The sequence below is a fragment of the Ammospiza caudacuta genome, chromosome 36, assembly GCF_027887145.1.
Source record: "Ammospiza caudacuta isolate bAmmCau1 chromosome 36, bAmmCau1.pri, whole genome shotgun sequence".
Classification (NCBI taxonomy): Eukaryota; Metazoa; Chordata; class Aves; order Passeriformes; family Passerellidae; genus Ammospiza; species Ammospiza caudacuta.
In genome coordinates, this window is record NC_080628.1 from 603,159 (window position 1) to 623,615 (window position 20,457).

The 20,457-nt window shown below is 62.6% G+C and overlaps 2 protein-coding genes across 2 annotated transcripts in view; one reads left to right on the forward strand and one right to left on the reverse strand.

Annotated features, from left to right (window-relative positions):
- The first annotated feature begins 3,543 nt into the window (after positions 1-3,543).
- NAA38 (N-alpha-acetyltransferase 38, NatC auxiliary subunit) lies at positions 3,544-5,752 on the forward strand. Its single transcript, XM_058823002.1, has 3 exons — positions 3,544-3,616; positions 4,446-4,620; positions 5,372-5,752. The coding sequence occupies exons 1-3, from the start codon at positions 3,578-3,580 to the stop codon at positions 5,464-5,466; spliced, it is 309 nt and encodes a 102-aa protein (XP_058678985.1). The 5' UTR covers positions 3,544-3,577; the 3' UTR covers positions 5,467-5,752.
- Positions 5,753-7,138: 1,386 nt separating this feature from the next.
- Positions 7,139-20,457, reverse strand: part of KDM6B (lysine demethylase 6B) — a 28,639-nt gene continuing 15,320 nt past the window's right edge. The window contains 14 exon segments of the mRNA XM_058822927.1: positions 7,139-7,496; positions 8,247-8,417; positions 9,381-9,507; positions 10,254-10,395; positions 10,985-11,172; positions 11,847-11,961; positions 12,901-13,049; positions 14,132-14,200; positions 14,698-14,762; positions 16,055-16,260; positions 16,768-16,873; positions 17,417-17,543; positions 18,495-19,497; positions 20,099-20,381. Coding sequence (XP_058678910.1) covers positions 7,473-7,496; positions 8,247-8,417; positions 9,381-9,507; positions 10,254-10,395; positions 10,985-11,172; positions 11,847-11,961; positions 12,901-13,049; positions 14,132-14,200; positions 14,698-14,762; positions 16,055-16,260; positions 16,768-16,873; positions 17,417-17,543; positions 18,495-19,497; positions 20,099-20,381 — 2,775 coding nt within the window. The 3' untranslated portion in view covers positions 7,139-7,472.

Here is a 20,457-nt window from a genome sequence, read left to right on the forward strand (position 1 = left end):
GGGGAAAATAGTAAAACCAGGAAAAATACTTTAGAAAGAGGGAAAATATTTAAAAAGTGGGCAAGAATCAAAAATGGAAAAGATTTGGAAAGAGTTAAAGAGACGGGGAAAAATTCAAAAAAGAAAATAAAGTGTTAAAGAAAAGAGGAAAAAACTGAGAAAGGGAGAAATTGGGAAAAGGGGGTTTAAAAAAAGATTAGAAAATAAAAAATACTGAAAAAAGGAGGGAATTAAAAAAGGAGAAAGAAAATATTAAAAAGGGGAGAAAAAATAATTTAAATTCCCCGAAATCCAGGCCAAATCCTTCCCCAAAAACCCCAGGGGTGAAATGGGTGAATTTATCCTCAGGGATGGTTTTTAGGGGTTAAATTGCCCAAAATGCTCCAAAATCACCCCAAAAATCCCAATCTCTCCCCACTGCTGGAGTTTGCTGCCTTTTTTTTTTTCTTTTCCCTTTTTTTTGGGCCCTTTTTGCCCCATAATTCTGGGGTTGATGCCTTGGGGCAGGAAAGGAACCGCCAGCAGCTGATTTACCCAAAATGATGGAAAATGGGGTGAAAACCACTCCAGGTTTGGGTGTTTTACCCTGTTTGGGTTTTTTTCACCCAAAAGTTGCTCCTGGTTGTTGTAACCCAGGATCAGGAACCCCAAAATCCACCCAGAACCTGGTGGGACACCCCAAGAACCCCAAAATCCCCCAAAATTCACTCAAAACCTGGTGGGACATCATGAGAACCCCAAAATCCACCCAAAATTCACTCAAAACCTGGTGGAACACCATGAGAACCCCAAAATCCACCCAAAATTCACCCAAAACCTGGTGGGACACCATGAGAACCCCAAAATCCACCCAAAATTCACTCAAAACCTGGTGGAACACCATGAGAACCCCAAAATCCACCCAAAATTCACCCAAAACCTGGTGGGACATCATGAGAACCCCAAAATCCACCCAAAATTCACTCAAAACCTGGTGGGACACCATGAGAACCCCAAAATCCACCCAAAATTCACCCAAAACCTGGTGGGACATCATGAGAACCCCAAAATTCACTCAAAACCTGGTGGGACACCCCAAGAACCCCAAAATCCCCCAAAATCCACCCAGAACCTGGTGGGACTTCCCAAGAACCCCAAAATCCCCCAAAATTCACCCAGAACCTCATGGGACACCCCCAGAACCCCCAAATCCCCTCAAATGTCCCCAAACTCTTGTGTGACACCACAAGAGCCCCAAATCCTCACAAACTCCTCCAAATTCTCCCTAAACCTTCGTGTGGCACCTCCAGAACCCCCAAATGTCCCCAAACCCTCGTGTGACATCACAAGAACCCCCAAATCCCCCCACATTCTCCCCAAAATCTTCGTGTGACACCCCCAGAACCCCAAAATCCATCAAGAACCTCGTGGGACACCATGAGGACCCCAAAATCTTCACAAATCCCCCAAAATTCTCCCTAAACCCTCGTGTGACCCCCTCAGAACCCCAAAATCCCCCCAAATGTCCCCAAAGCCTCAGGGTGGCACCTCAAGAACCCCCAAATTCTCCCCAAAACTTTGTGTGACACCCCCAGAACCCCAAAATCCCCAAAATGTCCCCAAACCCCCAGGGTGGCACCATGAAAACCCCAAAATCCCTCAAATTCCACCCAAACCCTTGTGAGACACCACATGAACCCCAAAATCCTCAGAAATGTCCCCAAGCCCTCGTGTGACACCCCCAGAACCCCAAAATGTCCCCAAGCCCTCGTGTGACACCCCCAGAAGTCCCCAAACCCCAGAGGTGACACTTTGGGGGCCGTTGGTGGCTTTTGTCACCCCCAGCCCTCCCCCAGGGACGTTTTCGGGCCGTTTTGCTCCTTTTTGCCCATTTTGCCTCGGTTTGGTGGCTCTGAGCCCCGAGGCCACCCCGGTGTCACCCGGGGGTGTCACCCCAGGGCACTGTCACACCCCCAGGAGGGTGGCACTGTCCCCGCGGTGTCACCAGGTCAGGAGGTGACGGTGCCACCTCCGCCTGTGTCCTGATGGGGACGGTGACAACAGCGCCGTGGGGACATCGGGGACAGCTGGAGAGGGACAGGGGACATCGGGGACAGGATAGGGACAGGGGACAATGACAGGGAGGGGGATGGGGACAGGGGACATCAGGGACAGGGGATGGAGACAGGGGACATTGGGGACATCAGGGACAGGGGACAGGGACAGGGATGGGGACATCGAGGACAGGGGACAGGGGACACAATGAGGGACAGAGGACAGGGACAGCTGGACATGGACAGGTGACATTGACAGACAGACACACGGACAGGTGACATTGACAGCTGGTCATGGACAGGTGACAGGGACAGGTGACATGGACAGCCAGACACGGACAGGTGAGACGGACAGACAGACACACGGGACAGGTGACATGGACAAACAGGGACAGGGACAGGTGACACAGACAGATGGACAGGTGACATTGACAGCTGGTCGTGGACAGGTGACAGGGACACGTGACACAGACAGACACACAGGTGACATTGACACAAAGGTGACATGGACAAACAGGGACAGGGACAGGTGACATTGACAGCTGGTCATGGACAGGTGACATGGACAGACAGACACACGGACAGGTGACACAGACGGACACAGGTGACATTGACACACAGGTGACACGGACAGACAGACACACGGACAGGTGACACAGACGGACACAGGTGACACTGACACACAGGTGACACAGCTAGTGACCCCCCCACTGTCACCTGGGGGTGTCCCCAAAAGTGTCCCCTCCCCACAGCTCCGCCGCGCCTCCTTTGTACAAAATCCGATTTATTTGGGCTCCAAAAAGTCACAACTGGCCCCGAAACTGGGGGGACCCCCCCGCCAAAGAGGGACCCCACACACAATGGGGACCCCCAAAACTGGGGGGGGCTCTGAGCCCCAAATTTGGGGGTCGGGGGTCCCCCATCCCCTCTGGGAGTGACGTCATCACTCGCGGCCTGCAGGAGGAGGGGGCGCGCCCGGGTTTGGGGGGTCACGGAGGGGAGACCCCTCCTCAAAATGGGGACCCCCGACCCCTCACGGCCCCCACGACCCCCAGAGCTCCCCCCAGGACCCCCCTGAGCCCCCCAGGACCCCCCTGAGCGCCCCCAGACCCCCCCGAGCCCCTCAGGGCCCTCCCCGCACCTCGGGGCCGCTCAGGCCGGGCCCGCGCCGCCCGTCGCCATGGCAACGCCGCCGGAAATTCCTGCTCTGCGCGCTGCGGGACGTGCTGGGAAACGCAGTCCTTGTGTTCGTCCCATTGCCGCGCGGCGCATGCTGGGAAACGCAGTCCTTGTGTTCATCCCATTGCCGCGCGGCGCATGCTGGGAAATGCAGTCCTTGTGTTCATCCCATTGCCGCGCTGCGGGACGTGCTGGGAAATGCAGTCCTTGTGTTTATCCCATTGCCGCGCGGCGCATGCTGGGAAATGCAGTCACGGCTCTGCAGCCGCTGTCGCTGCCGCACTGCGCGCGGCGCACGCCGGGAGTTGTAATCCGTAGCTCCGCCCCTCTGCGCCGCGCCAGGGCCGCCGGGAAGCGGCGCCATCATGGCGGATCCGCCGGAGGAGGCGGGGGGCGGCCCGGCCGTGAGTGGGGGCCGCGGGGCGGAATTTGGGGGAATTTTGGGGGAATTTTGGGTCTGGGGGCGGCACGGCTGCCCTATGGATCCTGTGGGGAGCGGAGGAGGAGCTGGGGGGGATCTGGAGGCCGTGGGGGCGGTGCGGGGTCCTGAGGGGAGATCGGGGGGCTCTGAGGGCTGAGGGTGCTGAGGGGGGGGCTCGGTGGGGGCTGTGACAACCGGAGCGGTTGTGAGTGGGTTTTGGGGGGTCTGGGGGTTTATGGGGGAACCTCAGAGGGCTGGGGGGGGCTCTAGGGGCTTAGGGAGGGTTTTGGGGCTGGGGGAGGTTTGAGGTGTCCATAGGAACTGAGGGAAGGTTTGGGGGGGCCATAGGAACTGAGGGAAGGTTTGGGGGGTCCATACGAACTGAGAGAAAGTTTGGGGGGGCCATAGGAACTGAGGGGAGGTTTGGGGGGGCCATAGGAACTGAGGGAAGGTTTGGGGGGTCCATACGAACTGAGAGAAAGTTTGGGGGGGCCATAGGAACTGAGGGAAGGTTTGGGGGGGCCATAGGAACTGAGGGGAGGTTTGGGGGGGGCCATAGGGACTGAGGAATATTTTGGGGGAATTTTGGGGGGTTCCCACAGGGACTCGGGGAGGACTTTTGGGACTGAGGGAGATTCGGAGGGGGCAGTAGGGATTAGGGAATATTTTGAGGCTGTGGGAGGTTTTTGGGGGGTCCCATAAGGTCTGGGGGAGGTTTCAGGGGGTCCCACGAGCACTGGGTGGGTTTTTGCCTTCGGGCTCCCCTCAATCCCCTCCATCCCCATCCCCCCCGTTGCCCCCTCCCCATTCAGGCCGGGCCGGGGGTCGCGGGGCCCCCCCGGGGGCGGCAGCGTCTGGAGGCGCTGCTGAACCGCAGCCTCCGCATCCGCATGTCCGACGGGCGGACCCTGGTGGGGGCGTTCCTGTGCACGGACCGCCAGAGCAACGTGATCCTGGGCTCGGCGCAGGAGTTCCTGAAAGCTGCAGGTCCGGGGGGGTTTTGGGGGGTTCTGAGGGGATTTTGGGGGGACTTTGGGGTGTTCTCGGGGGGTCTCAGGGTGGTGGGAGCGTTCCCAAGCTCTGACCGCCAGAGCAACGTCACCCTGGGGTCTGCCCAGGAGTTCCTGAAAGCTGCAGGTCCGGGGGGGTCCTGGGGGAATTTGGGGGGGTTTTGGGGGGTCTTGGGGAGGTCCTGGGGGTCTGACAGGGGTGGGAGCATTCCCAAGCTCTGACCGCCAGAGCAACGTCACCCTGGGCTCGGCGCAGGAGTTCCTCAAGGCTGCAGGTCCGGGGGGGTCCTGGCGGGAATTTGGGGGGTCCTGGGGGCATTTTGGGGTGTTCTGGGGGTCTGAGTGGGGTTTTGGCATTCCTGAGTTCAACCACCGGGTCCTGGGAGGCTCTTTGGGGTTTTGGGTTTTTTGGGGGTTTTTTTCGGGGGTCTTTGAGGTTTTTTGGGGGGATCTTTGGGGGATTTTTAGGGAGGTCTTTGGGGGGTTTTGTGGAGATTTTAAGGGTTTTTGCGGGGGGGGGGTTTGGGGGAAAGTTGGGGTTTATTTGGGGCGATCTTTGGGGTTTTGTTTTGGGAGATCTTCAAGGGATTTTTAGGGAGGTCTTTGGGTGTTTTTTTGTGGTATTTTTTGAGTTTTCCACAGGGGGTCTTTGGGTTTTTTTGGGGGGTATTTGGGGTTTTTTGTTGAGTTTTTCTGGGGGGTTCTGAGCCCTTTTCTCCCCTCTGCAGACGCGTTCCCGGGCAGTGAACCCCGAGTTCTGGGGCTGGCCATGGTCCCCGGGCACCACATCGTGTCCATCGAGGTGGAGCCCCCCTACCCCTGAGGGACCCCCGGGTGCACCCCAAAAACACCCGAGGGACCCCAAAAACACCCGAGGGACCCCAAAAACACCTGAGGGACCCCAGAAACACCTGAGAGACACCAAGAACACCTGATGGACGCCAAAAACTCCGGAGGGACCCCAAAACCACCTGAGAGACCCCCCCAGTGCCTCATGGACCCCCTGGATGGACCCCAAAACCCGGATGGAGCCCCAAATTCTGGGACAGACCCCCCCCAAAATGTCCCTGGGGGGTTTGGGGGTCCCCATTAAAGCCCCCCCTTGGTGACGCTGTCCCCGTGTGACGCTCGTGGGTGACCCCAAGCCCCCTCCCCAAACTGTGTGGGAGGGAAGACCCCCCCCTCAAATTCCTGAGTTCCCCCCTAAATTCTTGACCCCACCCCCATTTCCTGAGACCCTCCCCCAATTTCCTCAGCCCCCCACCCAAATTTCTGCCCCTCTCAAATTCCTGATCCCCCCAAATTCCTGAAGCCCCCCCAATTTCCTGAAACCCGCACCCAAATTCCTGCCCCCACTTTCTTAAGCCCCCCACCCAAATTCCCGCCCCTCTCCCCCATCTCCTGAGCCCCCCTCAATTCCTGAGACCCCAAATTTCTTCCCCCCCATTTCCTGAGCCCCCTCCCCAATTCCTTCTCCCCAAATTCCGGAGCCCCCCACCCAAATTCCCGCCCCCTCAGTGCCCCTCCCCCCGTCCCCTCCCCCCTCCCCAATTCCCGCCCCTCCCCCACGGAGCCGTCGGGCTTTGCCATTAATTTAATCTCAGGTACAAAATAGCTTCTGGGGGGGGGGTGGGGGAGGGGAATGGGGGGAGGGGGGCGCCCGCCCCTCCCCCACCCCCACAGACACGGGGGGGGAGGGGAAGGGGGGACACGGGGGTGGGGGAGGGGCGGGGCGGCCGCAGGGCCCAGCACCAATAATGGGGGGGGGGTGGGGGCGGGGCGAGGGGGGGGACAGAACCCGCCCCTCCCCCACAAAGGTCAGGGGTCACCGGGTGGTGATGGGGACAAGGGGGGGAGGGGTCACCGGGGTCACGGTGACCAAAGCCCCTCCCCCCACCCCCTCCCCCCCCGGGAGTTGGGGACCCCCCCCCAATAAATAAAGCGACCCCTCCCCCCCCGCGTATAAATTAAAACAGAGGAAAAAAGAAGAAGAAAAAAAAAAAAAAACAAAACAAAAAACCAGAAAAATCATTTACAAAAAACAGAAAAAAAAAACAAAAACCAAAAAAGGAGGCTCGGGATAGAAAGGGGGGGAGGGGCACCCCAAGGCCCCGCCCCCCGCGGGGGAGCTCCGGCCGCCCCCCCGTTGTGGGGGGAGGGGTAGCACAGGCCCCTCCCCCTTTGCACCATGGGTTGGGGGAGCCCCTCCCCCCCAGACCTGAGCCCCGCCCACGAGGGGGGAGGGGCGGAGCGGGGGGGGCACCTCCCCCCCCCAATAAAATCCTGCCCCTCCCCCACCCCCCCCCCCGTGCCCCTCCCCCCGGCCCGGACCCGTATGGGGGGAGGGGCGGCCGCTGGTGGGGGCGGGGCGAGTTTTTGGTTGAATCTTGGCAAGGGGGGTCCGACCCCCCCCAATAAAAGTGCCCCTCCCCCCCCGCCCCTCCCCCATTTAACGCGGAGGGGGGAGGGGCGGGGACCCCCCCCCGGCTCCCCTTTCTGTGGGGGAGGGGCACGAACCCCCCCTCCCCAAAACGAGGGGGGAGGGGCCGGGGTGGAGCCTCCCCTCCCACCCCAAACAGCCCCCAAATTGTGGGGTGGGGGAGGGGCAGCGCGGGGACCCCTCCCCCATTTCCCCCGCGGGGGGAGGGGCGCTGGGGGCGGGGCTCTGTGGATTCCTAGAAACGGGATTTTGTATAAAAGCGGAGCCGCTCCCCGTCCGGGCCGCTCCCTTTGGGGCGATTTCTCCGCGAATAAATAAAAAGTGTTCGTGGTGGGGGGAGGGGCGGGGCCCCCCCCCGCCCCTCCCCCGCCCTGGGGGGGGCCCTGGACTCATCTGGGGGTCGGCGGCGTCACCTGGGGGGGGAGGGGAACCCATTGGGGACACCGGGAGGGGACGGGCCCCACGCAGGTGTCCCCAGGTGTGTCCCCACCCCTGTGTGTGCCCAGGTGTGTCCCCACATTAACTGTCACCCCACCCCAGGTGTGCCCAGGTGTGCCCAGGAGCACTCTGGTGTCCTGACCTGTCCCAGGTATGTCCCCAGGTGTGTGCAGGTGTGCCCAGGTTTGTCCCCAGTTGTCACCAGCTGTCCCAGGTGTGCCCAGGAGCAACCAGGTTTCCCCACCTGTTCCCAGGTGTATCCCCAGCTGTGTCCCCATGTAGCCCCAATGCCCCCAGGTGTGTCCCCAGCTGTCCCAGGTATATCCCCATATGTCCCCAGGTGTGCCCCCAGCTGTCCCCAGGTGTGTCCCCAGGTGTGTCCCCATGTATCTTCATGTCCTTCAGCTGTCCCAGGTGTGCCCCCATCCATCCCCACCTGTCCCCACCTGTCCTCCTGTGTCCCCAGGTGTATCCCAGGTGTCCCCATCTGTCCCCAGGTGTGCCCCCATGTGTCCCCAGCTGTCCCAGGTGTAGCCCAGCTGTCCCCAGGTGTCCCCAGCTGTCCCAGGTGTGCCCCCATCTGTCCCCATCTGTCCCCAAGTGTGCCCCCATCTGTCCCCAGCTGTCCCCCAGCTGTCCCAGGTGTGCCCCCATCTGTCCCCATGTGTCCCCAGGTGTGCCCCCATGTGTCCCCAGCTGTCCCCAGGTGTGCCCCAGGTGCTCACCAGGGTGAAGCCGTCGTAGATCTGCATGAGCTCCTCGGTCTTGTACTGCTCGAGGACGATGACGCCGGCCAGGCCGCCGCCGCGGCGCCGCGCGCAGCCCTCGCAGTGCACCAGGTACGTGTTGCGCCCGCCCGTCTCGCTCGTCACAAACAGGATGTTGAACACCTCCACCTGCGGGGGCACGGCCGGGCACCGGTCAGCGGGGCGGCAAAGGACACCGCGTGGTCACAGTGATGGTCAATGGAATGGCCAGGGACACCCCATGGTCATAGCGATGGTCAGCGGGTGGACAGGGACACCACACGGTCAGGGGAGTGGTCAGTGGGTGGACAGAAACAGCCCGTGGTCAGGAGAATGGTCAGCGGGTGGACACGGACACCACACGGTCAGGGGAGCGGCCAAAGACACCACATGGTCACAGTGATGGTCACTGGAATGGCCAAAGACAGCCCGTGGTCATAGCGATGGTCAGCGGAGTGGCCAAAGACACCACACGGTCAGGGGAGTGGACAGGGACAGCCCGTGGTCAGGGGAATGGTCAGTGGGTGGACACAGACACGGACACCTCATGGTCAGGGGAACGGTCAGCAGAGTGGCCAAGGACAGCCCGTGGTCATGGCAGCATGGCCAGGACAGTCCACGGGCAGGGGAAGAGTCAGCGGAGTGGCCAAAGTCACCACATGGCCAGGGCAGCCCATGGCCATAGCGATGGTCAGTGCAACGGACAGGGACACCCTGTGGTCATGGCGATGGTCAGTGGGTGGACAGGGACACCACAGGGCCAGGGCAGCAGTCAGCTGAATGGCCAAGGACAGCCCATGGCTAAGGACAAGGCCAAGGCCACCCCAGTGCCACGTCCCCAGCCCTATGGCAGTGTCCCCAACCTGTCCCCACGGTGTCACTCACGTCACACTCGTTGCAGTAGTAGGCTGGCTCGTCCTTGACCCGGCCCTGGCCGTGTCCCCAGCCCATCCCCAGCCCCGTGGCCGTGTCCCCAGCCCCGTGACAGTGTCACAGCCATGTCCCCAGCCCCGTGACAGTGTCACAGCCGTGTCCCCAGCCCCACGGCAGTGTCACAGCCGTGTCCCCAGCCCCGTGACAGTGTCACAGCCGTGTCCCCACGGTGTCACTCACGTCACACTCGTTGCAGTAGTAGGCCGGCTCGTCCTTCACCCGGCCCTGGTAGGCGATTTTCTTCCCCGCGCGCACCAGGCTCTCGCGCTGCACCTGGCAGTGCTTGATGGACTGCAGCAGGCAGTACCTGCGGGGACACGAGGGGACACCTGAGACACCTGGGACACCCAGAGAGGGGACACCTGGGACACCTGAGACACCCAGAGAGGGGACACCTGGGACACCAGGGCCAGCTGGGACACCCACCACAGGGACACCTGGGACACCTGGCAGTGCTTGATGGACTGCAGCAGGCAGTAACTGGGACAGGAGGGGACAGGAGAGGACACCTGAGACACCTGGGACATCTGAGACACCTGGGACACTTGGGACAGCTGGGGCACCCACCATGGGGACACCATCACCATGGACAGTATCACCTGTTGTCATCTGCTGTAACCTGCTGGTACACACCACGGGGACACCTTTCCCAGGGATAGTGTCACCTGTGTCATCTGAGGCACATACTGGCACCCACCATGAGGACACCATCCCCAGAGACAGTGTCACCTGTCACCCACTATCACCCACTGCAGGGACACCATTACCAGGGACGTTGTCACCCCCTGTCACCTGCCACAGGGACAATCACCCACTGTGGGGACACCATTACCAGGGACACTGTCCCCCACTATTGGCGACACTGTCACCAGGGACTCACCTGCTGTCACCCACTGTGGGGACACTGTCACTGTCACCACAGTCCCACCCACCACGGGGCACCCAGGCCACCAAGTCCCGTGTCCCGCTGTGTCCCTGTCCCCATCCCCACCCTGTCTATGTCCCTCCCTCCCCAGGTGTGCCCAGGGTGTCCCCAGGTGTCCCCTGGCTCACTTGATCATCTTGTAGAGGTCGGGGTCGCTGATCTTGACGGTCCTGGCCACGTTCCAGGACACGTGGATCATGGGCACGATGGACTTGACGTTCTTCACCTCGTTCCACTCGTAGCGCTCCAGGGCCAGCTGGTACTGGTACGCTGGGGACAGCGGGGACAGGGGGATGTCACCGTGTCCCTGAGGCCACCCAGGACACACAGACACCCCCGGGGACACACGGACACCCCCGGGACGCTGCAGGGCCAGCTGGTACTGGTACGCTGGGGACAGGGGACAGGGGGATGTCACCGTGTCCCTGAGGACCCCCGGGACACGGGGACCCCCACCCCAGTGTTCCCAATGTCCCCAGTGTCCCCATACCTGTGAGCGGCCCCACGTTCCAGGCGATGTTGTTGTCACCCCGCAATGTCCCCAATGCCCTGGATGTCCCCAATGCCTGGGATGTCCCCAGTGTCCCCAGTGTCCCCGTACCCGTGAGCGGCCCCACGTTCCAGGCGATGTTGTTGTCACCCCCCAGTGCCCCCAATGTCCCCAATGCCCGGGATGTCCCCAGTGTCCCCAATGTCCCCAATGCCCGGGATGTCCCCAGTGTCCCCAGTGTCCCCGTACCCGTGAGCGGCCCCACGTTCCAGGTGATGTTGTTGTCACCCCCCATTGTCCCCAATGTCCCCAATGCCCGGGATGTCCCCAATGCCCAGGATGTCCCCAGTGTCCCCAGTGTCCCCGTACCCGTGAGCGGCCCCACGTTCCAGGCGATGTTGTTGCACCAGCCCGTGGCCTGCACCCAGTGCACGGTGCCGGCGTTGATCCACACCAGGTCGCCGGGGCGCTGCACGAACCGGTACACCGGGATGTTGGAGCGGTACAGGTCCTCCAGGATGGGCCACCACGAGCCCGTCAGGTAATCCACGCCGTGCCTGCGCCGGGGGCGTGGTCAGAGACTGCCCCGCCCACACCGGGACACGCCCGCGCAGCCACGCCCGGACCCGCCCAACCAACCCTGAACTGAGCCCTGGGGGTGAGAAAGGGGGGGGTGGCCACGCCCACTGCAGTTGGCCATGCCCCCACATAGAACCACACCCATATTCAGGCCACACCTACTGCACTTGGCCACGCCCACTGCAGTCAGCCATGCCCCCAGGTAGAACCACACCCCTTCATTATCAGGCCACGCCCACTGTAGTTGGCCACACTCCTATACAGCCCCATAACCATGCCCTCTTTTATGCAGACCACGCCTCTTTTATGCAGGCTCCACCCACCTGTCACAGAGGGCGGAGCTCCTGTCCCATAGCGCAACCCCAATAATCCCACCCCTTTCACTGACCATACCCTAATTTATGCAAACAGCACATCTTTTATGTAGACCATGCCCTCTTTTATGTAAACCACACCCCTTTTATGCAGGCCACGCCCCCTTTCCCGCAGGCCCCGCCCACCTGTCGCAGAAGGCGGAGATGGTTTCCCAGTAGTGCTGCCCCAATAACTGCACCTCCTTTATGCAAACCCCTCCCCTTTCACTGACCACTCCCTTTATGCAAACCACACCCCCTTTATGCAGGGCACGCCCCTTTCCCCAGGCCCCGCCCACCTGTCGCAGAAGGCGGAGATGGTTTCCCAGTAGTGCTCGTGCACCGCGAACCACTCGCAGTCGCCGGGGCCGATGTTGATGTTCACCGAGCAGAAGTTGTTGTTCTCCTGGTGGCCTGCGGGGGACGCTGTCACCGTCACTGCCACTGTGTCACTGTGTCACTGTGTCACCCTCACTGCCACCACCACTGTGTCACTGTGTCATTGTCACTGTCACTGTGTCACTGTCACCATCACTGGCACTGTGTCACTGCCACTGTCACTGTGTCACCGTGTCACTGTGTCACTGTCACCGTTACTGTGTCACTGTCACTGTGTCAACGTCACTGCCACTGTCACCGTCACTGTGTCACTGTCATTGTGTCACTGTCACCATGTCACTGTCACCATCACTGCCACCGTGTCACCATCACTGCCACCCTCACTGTGTCACTGTCACTGTGTCACTGTCACCGTCACTGTCAGTGTGTCACCGTCACTGCCACCATCACTGTGTCACTGTCATTGGCACCATCACTGTGTCACCGTTTCACTGTTACCGTCACTGTGTCACTGTGACTGCGTCACCATTACTGCCACCATCACTGTCACCTCCACTGTTTCACTGTCACTGTGTCACTGCCACCATCACTGTCACTGTCACCATCACTGTTTCACTGTCACTGTGTCACTGCCACCATCACTGTCACCATCACTGACTGTCACCATCACTGTGTCACCATCACTGCCACCATCACTGTCACCTTGTGTCACTCCCACTGCCCCCCTGCTGTCCCCACCACTGTCAGGTTTTTGTCACCTCCCATGAAAAAAAAATCCCATTAAAAAACCCCAAAAAGCAAAAAAAAAAATCCCTGAAAATCCCTCAAAAAATTTTAAACAAATTGCAAAAGTTCAGGAAAAATTCCGAAAAAATGCCAAAAAAAGTCCCCAGGCGTCACCAGGTGCCCCCAGGTGTGTTATGGGTGTGCCCCAGGTGTGCCCCCAGGTGCTCCCAGTTGTGTTTTGGGTGTGCCCAGGTGTTCCCCAGGTGTGTGCCCAGGTGTGTCACTCACCAGGTGTGCGGCTCCCGGGTACCTTCATGTACAGCTGCACGGTGTTCATGCCCAGGATGGTGTGGCCCACGTGGCTCAGCATGTTCCCCGTGGAGGACACGCGCATGAACGCCGGCAGCTTCAGCAGCTCCTGCAGCTGCGGCTTCCACCTGCGGGACACGGACAGGTGTGTCACCCGGGGGACAGGTGTGTCACCCGGGGGACAGGTGTGTGACCCGGGGGGACAGGTGTGTCACCTGCGGGACACGGACAGGTGTGTCACCCGGGGGACAGGTGTGTCACCCAGGGGACAGGTGTGTGACCCAGGGGACAGGTGTGTCACCTGCGGGACACGGACAGGTGTGTCACCCAGGGGACAGGTGTGTCACCCGGGGGACAGGTGTGTCACCCGGGGGACAGGTGTGTTACCCAGGGGACAGGTGTGTCACCCGGGGGACAGGTGTGTGACCCAGGGGACAGGTGTGTCACCTGCGGGACACGGACAGGTGTGTCACCCGGGGGACAGGTGTGTGACCCAGGGGACAGGTGTGTCACCCGGGGGACAGGTGTGTGACCCGGGGGACAGGTGTGTCACCCGGGGGACAGGTGTGTCACCTGCGGGACAGGTGTGTCACCTGTGGGACGGGGACAGGTGTGTTACCCAGGGGGACAGGGACAAGTGTGTCACCTGTGGGACAGGGACAGGTGTGTGACCCAGGGGGACAGGGACAGGTGTGTCACCTGCAGGACAGGTGTGTCACCTGCAGGATGGGGACAGGTGTGTCACCTGGGGGACGGGGACAGGTGTGTCACCCAGGGGACAGGTGTGTCACCCGGGGCGTGGCACCTGTCTGGGGGCAATGCCCGCCCCAGAGCAGCCACCCCCTGGCACCTGAGAGGGGCCCTGACCCCCCCCATTGTCACCTGAGAGTGGCTCTGACCCCCCCCATTGTCACCCAGGTGTCCCTGCAGCACCCACAGGTGACCCTGACCCCCACCCATTGTCACCTGAGAGTGGCTCTGACTCCCCCATTGTCACCCAGGAGTGTCCCCACCCCATTTTCCCCCAGGTGTCCCCACTGTCACCCAGGTGTCTCCACCACCCCCCTATTGCCACCTGGGTGTCCCCATCCCTCCATTGTCACACAGGTGTCCCCGTCATCACCCAGGTGTCCCCATTGTCCCCCAGTGTCCCCCGGTGTCCCCCGTGTCCCCATTGCCCTGCCAGTGTCCCCATTGTCCCCATTGTCACCTCTTGGCGTCCGACAGGTCGATGTTGGTCCCGAACTTGATGATCTGGTGGGATTTCTGGTCGGGGGGGCTGGGGGGGACACGGGGTCACGGGGGGCTTGGGGACCCCCCCCGGGGACACCCTGGGGACACAGGGACACTCCCCCGCAGCTTGGGGATATGGGGACACCCTGGGGACACCAGGACACCCCCCAGGGACACAGGGACACCCTGGAGACCCCTTGGGGAACCTTTGGGGACCCTTTGGAGACATTGAGCCCCCCCCCAGTGAAACCCTGGGGACCTTCTGGGGACATTGAGACACCCCCCCCCCCAGTGACACAGTGACACCCTGGGGACCTTTTGGGGACATTGGGACCCCCCCAAAGGACACCAGGACCCCTTGGGGACATTGAGACCCCCCCCCCAGTGACACAGTAACATCCCGGGGACCTTCTGGGGACATTGGGACCCCCTCAATGGACATTGGGACCCCTTGGGGACACTGGGACCCCCCTCCCGGCAGGGGGTGACACCGGGATGTGCCCCGGGATGTCCCCAAGAGGGGACAGGGGGTGGTGGCCCCACCTGGGCGGGGTCTCGGTGGTGCTGTCGGGCTCCTCGGCCTCCTCATCCTCGCTGTCCTTGTCCTCCTGTGGGGACAGTGACACCTCAGGACACCGGTGCCACCTCAGGACATTGGTGCCACCTCAGTCCCCCGGTGTCACCTCAGGACACTGGGGGACACTCGGGGACACAGCAGAGACAGCCAGGCATCCCAAGGGACACTTGGGGACATTCTGGGGGCTCCAGGATACACCCCCAGAACACCAAGGGACACCAGGGGACACTTGGGGACACCCTGGGGACTCTTGGGACTTCTTGGGGACACCCTGGGGACACCTCAGAGCCACCAAGGGGACACCTGGGGACCCCCTGAGGGCTTTTGGGGCTCCTTGGGGACAGCGAACATGAGTCCCCTGCATCCCCCTGAGCCCTCTGTCCCCTGTGCTGTCCCACCGTGTGTCCCCTGTCCCTGAGTGTGTCCCCTGTCCCCAGGGTGCGTCCCCATGTCCTGTGACTGTCCCCATGTCCCTGTCCCCTCACCTGCAGGGACTCCTGGAAGGAGCACACCTGGCACTGGGCGTACTTGGCGATGGTGGTGTGTGACCTGCTGATGTCACAGGGCCACACCTGGCATGTCCCCTGTCCCTGAGCTGTGTCCCCATGTCCCCAACATGTCCCCAACATGTCCCCAACATGTCCCCAACATGTCCCCTCACCTGCAGGGACTCCTGGAAGGAGCACACCTGTACTGGGCGTACTTGGTGATGGTGGTGTGGGGTCCCTGCTGTGTCCCCTGTCCCTGAGCTGTGTCCCCATGTCCCCAACATGTCCCCAGTGTGTCCCATGTCCCTGTCTCTCACCTGCAGGGACTCCTGGAAGGAGCACACCTGGCACTGGGCGTACTTGGCGATGGTGGTGTGTGACCTGCTGATGTCACAGGGCCACACCTGGCATGTCCCCTGTCCCTGAGGTGTGTCCCCATGTCCCCAACATGTCCCCAACATGTCCCCAACGTGTCCCCAGCGTGTCCCCTCACCTGCAGGGACTCCTGGAAGGAGCACACCTGGCACTGGGCGTACTTGGCGATGGTGGTGTGTGACCTGCTGCTCTCGCAGGGCCACACCTGGCGCGTCCCCTGTCCCTGAGGTGTGTCCCCATGTCCCCAACATGTCCCCAACATGTCCCCAACATGTCCCTGTCCCTGTCCCCTCACCTGCAGGGACTGCTGGAAGGAGCACACCTGTACTGGGCGTACTTGGCAATGGTGGTGTGTGACCGGCTGCTCTCGCAGGGTGTGTCCCCTGTCCCTGAGGTGTGTCCCCATGTCCCCAACATGTCCCCAGCATGTCCCCAACGTGTCCCTGTCCCTGTCCCTCACCTGCAGGGACTCCTGGAAGGACGATGCCTGGTACTGGGCGTACTTGGCGATGGTGGTGTGTGAGCGGCTGCTCTCGCAGGGCCACACCTGGCGCGTCCCCGACAGGTCCCAGTTCTGGTCCGACGGCTGCTGCACCTGCGTGCGCACCTCGACCGCGTGCTCGCCGCTGGCCTCCACCAGCGTCTTGGTGCTGAACAGACCCAGGTCTGGCAAAAAAACACCGGGTTTGGGTCATTTTGGGGGGTTTGGCTCATTTTGGGGGTGTCTGGGGTCGGTCATAAGGGAACAGGGGTGGGATGGGACAAGGACAGGGACAGGGACAGGGGACAGAAAATCTCCACCAGGGCCTTGGTGCTCAACAGACCCAGGTCTGACAAAATATGGGGGGTTTGGGTCATTTTGGGGGTGTCTGGGGGAATTGGGGGTGGCATGAGGGTCAGAAGGGGACAGGGGTGGGGACAAGGACAGGGGTGGTTTTGGGGTGGATTTGGGGTGTTTTGGGGGTATTTCTGGGGTGGTTTTTGGGGTGTTTTTGGGGTGTTTTGGTGCTCACTGAGGCGCAGGGAGCCCGCCAGGCCCCGGATGACCGTGATGGGGGATCCATGGGGCAGGTGTGGGGTTTTGGGGTCCCTGTGGGGTTTTGGGGGGTTTTAGGGGATTTGGGGTATTTTGGGGGTGTTTTTGGGGTGTTTTTGGGGTGTTTTGGTGCTCACTGAGGCGCAGGGAGCCCGCCAGGCCCCGGATGACCGTGATGGGGTTCTTGGGGTCGGTGCAGAACTGCAGCAGCACCGGCGAGAAGGCGTCGCGTTTGCTCTCCAGCTGGGCGGGAACAGCGGCAGCCAATCAGAGACCAGCACTCAACAACGGGACCAATCACAGCCCGCCACCCTTGGGCAGGGACCAATCAGCAGCCAGGGAACTCATCAAGGAAGCCAATCAGCATTAAGGGAACCCATTGAGGGAGCCAATGAACAGCCAGGGGACCCATCCAGAGAGCCAATCAGCAATCAGGGAAGCCATCCAGAGAGCCAATCAGCAGCCAGAGAACCCATGGAAGGTGCCAATCAGCAGTGAGGGGACCCACTGAGGGAGCCAATCAGCAGCTGGGGACCTACTGACGGAGCCAATCAGCATCAAGGGGACCCATCGAGAGAGCCAATGAACATCCAGGGGACCCATCCAGGCAGCCAATCAGCAGCCATGGGATCCATCCAGGCAGCCAATCAGCAGCCAGGGCACCCATCCAGAGAGCCAATCAGCAATCAGGAAACCCATGGAGGGAGCAAATCAGCAGCCAGGGCACCCATGCAGGCAGCCAATCAGCAGCCGGGGGGCCGCGGGCAGCAGCCAATGAGCACTCACGTAGATGCTGGGCGTGGGCGGGTTCAGCTTGTCCCGGGGCAGCTGCTCGCGGGCGTCGATTCGCGGCTTCACCGACTGCGCCGGGCACAGGTAGGACTCGCGGAACGGCCCCTTCAAACGCGCCTGCCTGAGGGGACACCAGGAACGCCCCAAATCACCTCAATAATCACCCCAGAATCCCCCAAATCCTCACCTCAGAATGGCCCCTTCAGCCGCACCTGCCTGAGGGGACACCAGGAGTGCCCAAAATCACCCCAAAAATACCCCCAAAATGCCCCAAAAATACCCCAAAAATCCCCTACAGAATCACCCAAATCCCTCCAGAATATCCCAAATTCCCACCATGAAACGGCCCCTTCAGCCGCGCCTGCCTGCAGAGGGAGCCACCGTGGGACACCAAAAATACCCCAAAAATACCCTAAATACCCCCAAAAATACCCTCCAGAATCACCCAAATCCCCACCTCGGAACCGCACCTTCGGCCACGCCTGCCTGAGGGGGCAGCCATGGTGGGACACCCAGAATATCCCCAAATCACCCCAAAAATACCCAAAAAATCCCCCAAATCCCCCCAAAATCCCAAAGATCCCTACCTTGGAATGGCCCAGACACTCAGAATCACCCAAATCCCCTCAAAACCACCCCAAATCACCCAAATCCTCACCCTGAACAACCCAAACCCCCAGAATCATCCAATCTCCCATGACTCCCCCTAAACCTCCACAGACCCTCTAAACCCTTCTGGGACCCCCAGAATGAGCCCCAGAAGCCCCCAAATTCACCCCAAACCACCTTCTGACCTCCTAAACCTCTGTGGGACCCCCTAACCCATCCCAGGATCCCCCAAAACCAACTCAAAGCCCCTCCAGACCCCCCCCCAGACTTGCTTGCTGGCCCATAGCACCACTCTTCCAGGACCCCCAAAATGAGCCCCCAAATGAGCCCCCTCCTCCTGTGACCTCTCCAAATGAGCCCCAGAAGCCCCCAAATGAGCCCCAAACCACCCTGTGACCCCCCCTAAACCTCCGTGGGACCCCCTAAACCATTCTGGGACCCCCCCAGCCGCCCCCAGACTCACTTGCTGGCCCGCACCACCTCGGCGGCGCTGTGCCGGATCGTCAGCTGCGCCAGGGGCAGCCCCCGCGGCTCCGCCGCCTCCGAGGCCACCAAAGCGTCGCCGCCGGTGCCGCCGCCGCCCCCGTGCGCCCCCCCGAGGCCGGGGATCCCCCCGGGCCCCCCGGCGCCGCTCTCCACCTTGATCAGGCGGATCTTGAGCTCCTTGGGGGGCCCCTCGCCCAGCGAGCGCAGCTTCAGCAGGTCGGCCGAGCTGACGAAGGCGGGCGGGGGTCCCGCGGCGGGGGCCGGGTTTGAGGGGGGGTTGCTGTTGCTGTTGGTGTTGTTTGGGGGGGTCCCCCCTTTCGTCTCCAGCCTGGGGAGGGGTCCCCCCCCTTTCTCCTGCACGCCGGGGCTCTGCAGGTCCAGCGTGGCCAGCACGGGGCGGTCGCGCTGTTGCTGCTCTCGCTGTTGTTGCTGCTGCTGCTGTTGTTGTTGTTGTTGTTGTTCCCGCTCCTCTTTCCGGGGGTGCCGCCGCCGGGGGGGTCCCCGCCGCAGATCCCGGTGCCGCGCTGATGACGATGACGACGACGACGATGATGACGATGATGAGGAGGGGGGCACGCGGCGGTGCCGGCGGCCCAGCCCCGATTTGGGGGGGGGGTCCGGGGAGGGGGGGCTGGGCCGGCCGGCCTGCTCGGCCAGGGTCTCGCAGGCGCGGCTGATCTCCTCCAGCGCCTCCGACTCGCTGCGGCCCGGGGGGGGCACGGCCGGGGCGCCCCAGCCCGGGGCTGAGGTAGCGACGGCTTGGGGGGGGGGCGCGGGGGGCTCCGGGGAAGGGGGGGTGGGTTTGGGGGCGCCGACGCCGCCCCCCGTTCCCGCCCCGGAGGGTTTGTCGGCGGCGGCAGGAGGAGGTTTGGGGTAAAAAGGGGAAGTTTTGGGGTCGTCCCGTTTGCCGAAGGGGTAAAGGCGGGGGGGGTCCGGGGGGTCGCCGGGGTGACCCGGGGGGGGGGCACCGAATGGGGGCGCTTTGGGGCGGGCCAGGAGGGGGGGGGCGGGAGGGGGGGGTGGGGGAGGGGGGGCGGGGGAGGGGGCGGGGCAGGGGTGACCCCCCCCTCATCCTCCTCCTGCCGGATGGACTCGTCCAGCATCTTCATGATGTTGGCCAGGCCGTCGGGCAGGATTTTGGCAAACTCGGGGGGCTCCTCGAACTGATCGTCCAAGGGGGGGGCCCCGAAATCGAACAGGCGGGGGGGGACCCCGGGGGGGTCGGAAGAGGGCGGGGGAGGGGGGGGTAGAGGAGGGGGAGGGGGCTCGGGGTGCGGGGGGGGGGTGGGGGGAGGGGCGGGGGTGCTCTTTGGAAAGGGGACCCCCGATGGGATGGGGGGCTCGGGGGGGCTGGGGGCGGGGGGGGGGCGCGGGGGAGGTTCCTGAGGCATCGGGGGGGCCCTCGGAGAGGGGGGGGGGGCGGCGCTAACGGGGGGCGGGGGGGGGTCTCCAGCCAGAAATCGCCGCCTGGGGGGGGTGGGTGGTGGTGGTGGCGGTGGGGAGGGGGGGGCTCCTCCTCCTCCTCCTCCTTGTCCGGGTAAGGGAAATGGGGGGGGCTCTGGGGGGCGCCCCCCCCCGTGCTGGTGGTGCTGGGGTCCGGGAAAGGTCCCGGGGACCCCCCCAGAGGGGGATCGGCCCCCCCCGGCCCCCCCTTGGGCGGGGGTCCCCCAAACAGGATCTCGTCCAGGGGGTCCGGGCCCCCCCCCGGCTCCTTCAGCCAGGGCAGGGGGGGGGCGGGGAGCGGCTCCGGGGGGGCGCAGCAGGGCGGGGGAGGGGCGGGGGGCAGGTGGGGGGCGGTGGGGACCCCCCCGCTGGCCCCCCCCGGCCCCGGCGGCTCCGGAGGTTGGTAGCGCTGCTCGGGAGCCTGCGGGGACATTTGGGGACAAGGGGGGGGGACACTGAGTGAGACACGGAACTGGGGGGGGGGGGGCCCTGTCCTG